At 44.8% G+C, this 8,847-nt stretch overlaps 1 protein-coding gene across 1 annotated transcript; it reads left to right on the top strand.

Annotated features, from left to right (window-relative positions):
* The first annotated feature begins 49 nt into the window (after positions 1–49).
* On the top strand, positions 50–7,488 carry LOC135514742 (leukotriene A-4 hydrolase-like). Its single transcript, XM_064938296.1, is given in 19 exon segments — positions 50–274; positions 922–1,052; positions 1,310–1,430; positions 2,288–2,461; positions 2,773–2,825; positions 2,964–3,036; positions 3,163–3,303; positions 3,416–3,439; positions 3,541–3,611; positions 3,804–3,915; positions 4,690–4,834; positions 4,931–5,034; positions 5,142–5,199; positions 5,202–5,211; positions 5,377–5,431; positions 5,543–5,638; positions 5,750–5,832; positions 5,920–6,024; positions 6,211–7,488. Coding segments are annotated over 19 exon segments (1,863 nt in total). The 5' UTR covers positions 50–100; the 3' UTR covers positions 6,344–7,488.
* The last annotated feature ends 1,359 nt before the right edge of the window (positions 7,489–8,847 follow it).

An 8,847-nucleotide genomic window follows, 5' to 3' on the forward strand; every position in this document is an offset into this window, starting at 1 on the left:
TACAACCCCCACAATGCATGCAGCAGGGCGCTGTCACATGGACGTGCGGTGAGCCGGGTTGTAGTTCATTGCTCATGCACGTTTTTTGCGCTCACTCTTCATGATTCTGGACCCGAACATGGCTTCAGCTACAGACCCCTGCTCATTTTCCTCCTTCTCCAAGTGCGTTACCAAGCACCTGAATCTCACCTACCATGTGGATTTTGACAGCCATGTCATCAAAGCTAAGGTCGCGCTCACCGTGGAGGTTTTAGTGGATAATTTCACGTCTTTGGTACAGTATTCATCTCATTTCTCAATCTGGTTCGCCAGCAAGCTATTAAACTAGCTAGCCAAGTTCATTAATTCTTCCTAGAAAATGCCTTTATGTTGCTACTAAAGTTGACGTGGGAAAAAGCCTTGTTTCAGTTGGAAGCCTTGTTTCAGTTCACTTGTTTCAGTACACTGCTACAAAGCATTTGGTTGAGTTTATCAGACACAACGTATCACAGACACGCTCTGAATATCACTCATCTTAAATCTGATCATTAGTGGGTCAATTCAGGAATGATATGTAGCTAGCCATATGTTATTTTTGGCACTGTTCTGCTCAGTGACAGTAAGACTTTGACAGGTCGAGTTGGCATGTGATACCAGGCACGTGAACTTTAGAACTGAGTCCATACTGTGTTTCTCAGAGCAGGTGTAGGAAATGTAGTCCGCAACTTGGGGCCAGATAGAGACAGCATGATGTATTTCTTATGGTGACAGCTGCTTTCAGTCACAATCTGGGGGTAGATGGGTGATGTGGTTCTTGTAGTTGCTGACAAACACTGTTGGTTACCCAAACTTATTTCCCCACTTCCTTTTTTTCTTTTTCTTCTTCTCTATCTATCTATCTATCTATCTATCTATCTATCTATCTATCCTTCCTATGATCAGACCCTTGACACGAAGGACCTGAAGGTCTCTAAGGTAACAGCCAATGGACAGGCAGCAAAGTTCACTCTGGGACCCAAGCACAGCTTCATGGGAACCCCTCTGGAGATCACACTGCCCTTTGACCTCTCCAGGTAACCACACCATAGGGGCCTGTTCCGAAGGATGTAATGTTACAGAACGTTAAGATAGAAATGAATTGGGTAGAACATATACGATTGTTTGTGATATAGAGTAGGGGAATAGTGTCTTCTCTATTCACTCCATTTCTATCTGTAACGTTCAGAAGACTGCACACCACTGATTGCACCCCGGGTAACTCAACCCTCAGACATTGAACTGATGGATGATGGTTTAGGGGTAATATTTAGTGTGCGTGTTTGTTTCTCAGGGGTCAGCATGTGATCGTGGAGGTGACTTATGAGACCTCACCTAGTGCTTCTGCGCTGCAGTGGCTCACTCCTGAACAGACTGCTGGGAAGAAACACCCCTACCTCTTCAGCCAGTGCCAGGTAACACACACACACACACACACACACACACACACACACACACACACACACACACACGGTGTGAGTTTATGGACATGCATAAACATGAAGTCTTATTGTTGTTGTTTTTTTTTTACAAAAGACTGCGCCACGAACAGTACTTTTATGGTAAAAGTTGTTGCTGCGGAATCAAAATGGAACGTTTACACAACCTCCTCCGCAAACGTCTGCCCAGTGTAACTGTAGTCACGCACAGAACCCACTTCTGTAGCTAGAAGTTCTTATCAGTGGAAAAGTGCTGTAAAATGGTTATAGCCAGTGCCGGATGTGAGACAAATAATGCACTTCTACAAACATAAAAAGTCTTAATTTTGGGTTGGATGCCAGTCTTGCTCAACGGTCATTTTAACTGTCAGAGTAGTTGTAAGACTGCCTCAAAAGACATCACAAAAGAACACTTCCCCAACCCCATCTTCTGCAACATTCGGCCAGTTGTATTGTAGTCACACACAGAGACCTGTGCTGCTCTTTGAAGTTCTTAGCCGAAGGAAGATGTAATAATTTGATCGTAACCTGTGCCAGTTGAGGTTGCTTTTCGCCCCTGCTTTCTTTCTCCATTATACATCCCTCTTCTCCCTCTTCTTCCTGTATCACCTGTGTGTCCAAAGGTGCAGTGTCCCGCTGCGGCACAGATAAGCTTTATGAGAGGACCTTGATCATTGGCTCCTTTGTCGCTGATATTGATAGCAGCTTTCTATATTACTGCACTCAATATGTCTTTGTTTACTTCAATTAAGTGTATTTGTCCCCTCTTGGAGAAAATCCAGATTAGGTGGCTGATGTAGCAATGTGCTAATAACCACCTCAAACCCCTCCAGGCCACCCATTGCAGGAGCATGGTACCCTGCCAGGATACCCCCGCTATGAAACACACCTACTATGCCCAGGTGTCTGTCCCCAAGGAGCTGGTGGCTGTGATGAGCGCTGTACGGGATGGACAGGAGCCTGATCCCCAGGACAGCAGCCGGGCCATCTACCGCTTCAGACAACCAGTCAGTGTCTCTATTCTCTATCACTTTCTATCCATCTCTCCATCCAACCATCCATTGTCATCCATAGCTTAATGCTGCCAGTCTTGCTTTTTTGGCTTGACTGTTCAAGGTACAGCGCTGCCAAAGTAGCTGCTGACCAAGCAATAAGGAGTTAATTACAAGGAAAGTTGAGATGAAACAGCCAGATAACAAAAGGAACCCGTCGTAGCATGCCTGCAATCTGAATGAAGCCCATTCTCAGAGACTGGTGTTGGAGCAGGTACATGGCTGTGTGTGTCTGACCGCTGTTGTTGACCTTTGACACCTCCCAGGTGCCCATGCCCTCTTACCTCATTGCCATCGTGGTGGGAGCTCTGGAGAGCAGGTACACACACACACACACACACACACACACACACACACACACACAAGTAACTATTGCCCTCTTTTCCTACTAATTATTTTAAATTAATAAATGATCCGTGAAATATTAGTAATAGATGTTTGCTTGTTGTTTTACAAGAGAGATTGGGCCCAGGTCTCGTGTTTGGTCAGAGAAGGAGTTTGTGGACAAGGCAGCTTTTGAGTTCTCAGAGGTGAGTTTCTCAGTATTTAGTGTATCTGTGAGGTACGTCGGTGATTTGTCCATGTCCCACTCATTCTACATCAGCAGAGTTTAATATTGAAGTGTGTGTGTGCGTGCGTGTGTGTGACCCTCTCAGACAGAGACCATGTTGAAGACAGCTGAGGACCTTGCGGGTCCGTATGTTTGGGGCCAGTATGACATTCTGGTCCTGCCCCCCTCCTTCCCGTATGGAGGCATGGAGAACCCCTGCCTTACCTTTGCCACCCCCACACTGTTGGTGAGACACCTTACACACATCACAATACCAAATCCACCTGCCTGTGTGTGTATATATATATATATATATATTTATTCTTTTACCTTCCTTTGTTCCTATGTTTATCTTCTAGGCTGGAGACAGATCCTTGTCCAATGTAAGTAAACACAGTTCACAGGTGTACTTGTCTTCTCAAGTATATGTTTATATCTGTGTAATGGGTGTGTTAACCTGTGTCCTCCTGTTTTCTCTCTCCAGGTCATAGCCCATGAGATCTCTCACAGCTGGACTGGCAACCTGGTGACCAACAAGACCTGGGAGCACTTCTGGTATGGCACAGATTAAACATTCTATCCATTGTTCTTTTCTCACTTGAATGAATGGGAATGATATCATGTCAATTGGTGAAATGAGCCATAACTGAGTATCGGACAAATGGGATGGAGAGATAGAAAAGGGCAGATCGCTTTCCGGAGTTAATGAGTTCATAATTAGTGTGTGTGTGACCCTTCCTTCTCCAGGTTGAACGAGGGTCACACGGTGTACCTTGAGAGAATGATTGGCAGGTCTATGGAGAGTGAACAGTTCAGACAGTTCAAGGCCATGGGCGGCTGGAAGGACCTGCAGGAATCGGTGAGAACACACACACACACATGCATGAGTACACTGTAACACTGTTACACACACTGGTACACAAAGCCTTGTTCACGTTTGGCAGTTTGATTCAAATCACAGTTTTTTTAATATAATCTGTTATTTTTCCGGAAGTTTGAACAGCCAAAAACCACATGGAATCGGATATTTCAAGTCACATTTCAAACCAACTTTCGTAGGTGGTTTGAAGTCCGATATACATCTGATTCCTGGCCATGCGACTTGTCTAAACAGTCAAATTTGATGAATTTGCTCTCAAGTGGTTTTGATTTGGCATATCTTGTTGCTTGCTAGCTACTCTATTGACAGTTTGACAAGAACATGTGGTAGCTAACTAGCTTGTTAATTGTTCACCAACAAATGAGTGAGTCAGCGGTAGAGAGCTAAACAGCTACCTAGCTAGCTAGTTGGACTGCTGTGGCTAACCAAAAAGGACTTGTTTTTGAAAGTTAAATCGTCTCGTCATTTGAGGCTTTCAAAGTGTTCAAACGCTGTGATTTTGCTCGTTCAAAGTAACTAGGAAACGTCCATGGCAGGCATTGTTGTCACCTTAGATTGTTACATAACTTCTGAGTGACAGGAAGAACGAGCACCGCCGCCAATCAGCCTACACCACTGTGCCCACTATAACAATTAACGTAGACATGTCAGTAAATGACTCCTGTCTGAACCCACAGAAATCCGATTCTGTCGCTTGTAACTTGCTGTCTGGACAGTCAGTGTCTTATCTGATCTGTTACCTCTGTCTCCCAGGTGAACACGTTTGGGGCCAACAACCCTCTGACCAACCTGGTTCCCAACATGAATGAGGTGGACCCTGACGATGCCTTCTCCTCTGTCCCCTACGAGAAGGGTTTCGCTCTTCTATACCACCTGGAGGAGCTCATGGGAGGACCTGGTGAGAGAGAGACACACACACACACACACATTTCATTCAGTCCATTTTCTTTATTGAAGACACTTGCTTCGTGTTAATTGGCTGTGTCTCTTACAGAGGTGTTTATGGGTTTTGTGAAGTCGTACATCCAGATGTTTGCTTACAGCAGCGTCACTACTGAGGAGTGGAAGAAGTACCTCTTCACCTACTTTAAGAACAAGGTGCAGTAACCGCCACTCTCTACCTAACCCTGCTGCTATCAGAGCCCCGTGCTGTGGCTGTTGAACGTGTCTCTGTGTCACCTTTACCTCTCCCTGTCCGATCCCAGGTGGACGTCCTGAATAAGGTGGACTGGAACGCCTGGATGCACACCCCTGGGATGCCCCCGTCAAACCACAGTGGGTTTACCTTACCTAACCGTTTCACTCGAGAATCACTCCCCGTGGCTGCCTGTTACCCCTTTTGAGCCACACTTCTGTTAGTTTGTGGGTCTGTGTCACCGTTTACCTGTCCACACAATCTGAGGTGTGTGTTAAATCAATGCCCCTCCCCCCTCCCCACAGATATGACACCACCATGGCAGACGCCTGCATCGCGCTGTGTAAGAGATGGGTGAAGGTGAGGGTACATGCTCCACATTGATAATGCGTAGGTTCTAGAACCTCATGATGGTAGGACACAGCATTTTTACAAGTTTTACTGTATGTTCATTTCTCTCTCCCTCTCGAGACCAAAGAGGGGGATCTGGGGAATTTCAGTGAGGTGGATATGAAGACTCTCTCCACCCACCAGCTTATAGAGTTCCTGTCTCTGCTCCTGCAAGAGGTAGACACGCCTCACTGTCACTCACCTGGTCATCATAGCAACCTTCCATAAGCCATGTGATCGTTCTATTGGACTCCAAAGCAGACCAATGACCCTATCTTCTCCCCCTAGGATCCCCTCCCCCTCAGCCATGTGAAGAGGATGCAGGAAGTGTACCGACTCAACGCCCTCAACAACGCAGAGATCCGCTTCAGGTGAGTTCCTGTTCTGGGGTCCCATCGTTCAGTATGTACTGGCAAAGTGTGTGTCATTGGCTCTCACGGTTGGCTCCTTTCTTCCAGGTGGTTGCGGCTGTGTGTCAAGTCCAAGTGGGAGGACGCCGTTCCTATGGCGCTGAAGATGGCGACAGAGCAGGGGAGGATGAAGTTCACACGGCCGCTATTCAAGTAACCAGTGGCGCCACTATCTGAGACACGATCTCTGTTATGAGATGCCATGCGTTGTTGTGCTTTCTGGATCAAATTATTTCTAGGCAGCATCTTGTTAAAGACACGAGTCCTATTCTCTTACTTAGGCACCCTTTGTGTGTGTGTTCTACTTAATCCCGCTCTTTCTCCCTCCCCTTCTTTCAGAGAGGTGTACAACTTCGATAAGTATCGCGAGGAGGCGGTGTGTGTGTTCATAGCCCACCGGGCAGCCATGCACCCAGTGACGTCTAATCTGGTGGCCAAGGACCTGAAGGTGGACACTGGCAAGAGCACCTGATTCTAATTGGAATCCCCACCGGAAGCACTCTGAGACCGGCATTTTTACCCGGGACACACCCCGCCCCATTGCCCAAAACGACCGGAGAAAGCTCGAGAGAAGCTTTCAGTCACACCCCCACTTTTAATAACTGTCTACTTTGCTCGGCCGCTATTCAGAATTTGTCTTTTTTCTGTTTGTTTTACATTAAGGTTTATGATACGTCGAGCAGAGTTGTGGTCAATATTGAATTTAATTCAATTCAAACTAATTTGCCACAGCCCACAGGAAGTAGAATTTAATTCAAACCAATTATACTAAGACATGGATGTCTCTTAATTTGACAAATCTTTTATAAAAAGCATATGCCACATGTTAATACACATAACATTTCAAATACTATGGCTCTATTCAATCAGATCTGCTTTAGCAGATATCTGCATAGCAGTTGTTTTGACAACTGAGGTGGAACTGTCAAATCAACAAGTGACTCCCAGCATTATACCTAAAGCGGACATTGCCATTGGCTGCATGGCGTTGCATTAACAGAAATCCCATGAAGCCTTTTTTACAAGTTTGAACACTGAGATGTAATCTATACCTCGATTAGGATGATAGAAATTGTCATTATTTTGTTAAATGATTTTTAAATTATTTCTATATAGCCTACAATTTCTTGTTCTGAATTTCTAATGCAAGTGAGACTATTGGCGGTCAACGCTTAAACTGATTGAATATAGGCTTTAGTTTGATTATAACTCAAACTAGTATTTTTCTTTGTCATGAGATGTTAGCTTATTCCCTTTCCTACTAGTGTTTGATCTAATGCATTCTGGGAAATGTATTCGGATATATAAAGACATTAAGGAAATGATTATAGACAACCCACAACATGATCTTAAGAGTATTTCACACCACTGCAATTATTTCAAATAGTTTGAAAAGAATGTATAACTCAATTCAGAATTGACCCCAACTTTGACATTGAGGTATTCATCTCAGGGCAGAAAAGTAAAGAGAGAAAAAAGTTAAGATTTTTTTAATTTGGGGAGGGAATCTCATTTTAGAATGGTTTACATTTTATCCAGAATCAAATACAGAACCTGTGTGGATTAGTTACAATATCTCATCCTTTATTTGATGCCATTAAACACCATGATCATAGAGTTGTGAATGTCTCGTGTTTTTTCATGATCAGTTGACAGTATTAGGCAGTTTCACGTCCCAGCATTTGCCCTCTAGCAGTAATCCTGAGAATTGTTGAAAGAATCAGAGATGGTTACCAGCCAATACTGGACTCTCTACAGACTTCCATCCCATTCTGCTGGCTTCAGACAGAGAGAGAAAGGCTGGTAGGTAGATGTGCTGGATCTGGGATTTGTGCTGTGTAGGATATAGGGCACCCAGATTGAGGCCAGGATTCAATCCGATTGCGGGTTATAGGCATATAACTTGCAATTGCGCCAGCATGCGTTTTTTTTTACTGTGAATGGGATCTCTGGGAACACGGGAACATTGCTTTTAGAAGCTGCAGTGCCTATAACACGTGATCTGATTGAATCCCTACCTGAGTTTGTTGCTCTGGGGTTGCGGGTTCAAATCTCCACTCTGTTTTGAATGTAGCCTCGGAAATCCAAGACCTAAGGCAACAGCACTAGTATGCTGGAACAATGTGGGGGGGCAACCCATCTGCCTTGACTATTTTGAATGCATTTTCATAGTCTATGTTAAATATAAATATAGGAAGAGACATGTTTATAGTGTAAATGAGCTGGTGCCTCAGGTGTAAGGAGCTTACCCTCCAATGAAAGGTCATGGGTTCAAGACCTGTGTGCAGCACTGGAATGTTTTGATTCAGAACAAGGGGATGCTACTCAGTCAATGAGCAGCGGTCGAGACAATCAAAACAAGAAAAAGTGTGCACTTATTTGTTTTCAATTGAGACTTCTCTAGATTTAGAAATGGAGGGAGGGCCCTATACATTGCCTTTAAATTACAATTGGGCTTTAGCTCGGTTCTTCCGCGATACACATTGATCGCGATTTTAAAAATGTACCCCCTCCACCTCCTATACAATCAGCCATCATTGTGTGGCAGCCACTCCCTCAGGTGGCCTTGACTCACCGACCAGTGAAGTCCTCAGTATCCAACCATGTTCCAGAGCAGGCCCCTGAGTTCATGCCTAGGACCATGTGCTTTAGGGGCCACAGAGCTGGAGCCACAGACTCCTTTACACTTTTTTAAGAAATCCACACAAAACAGGTGTTTGAACCTACAACTCTTTGGCCACAAGGCAGGGATTTAACCCCAGAGCCATAAACACCTTCACATACTATATCTTTATACAAGTGGCAGGTTTAGACACGAATGAACAAGCTGAGAGTAATCTCAGCAGCTATTTCTGATTGAACACAATAGCCACACCTGTGCAGGAGATAGACTGCATAAAAAGTTTCCCTCCCTATCTCACTGGAATCCCCAGGTCGTTCTCCCTTCCTCCCCCTTATCATCTCAAATGTTAAAAC

Source organism: Oncorhynchus masou, chromosome 26 (genome assembly GCF_036934945.1).
Source record: "Oncorhynchus masou masou isolate Uvic2021 chromosome 26, UVic_Omas_1.1, whole genome shotgun sequence".
In the NCBI taxonomy this organism is placed as follows: domain Eukaryota; kingdom Metazoa; phylum Chordata; class Actinopteri; order Salmoniformes; family Salmonidae; genus Oncorhynchus; species Oncorhynchus masou.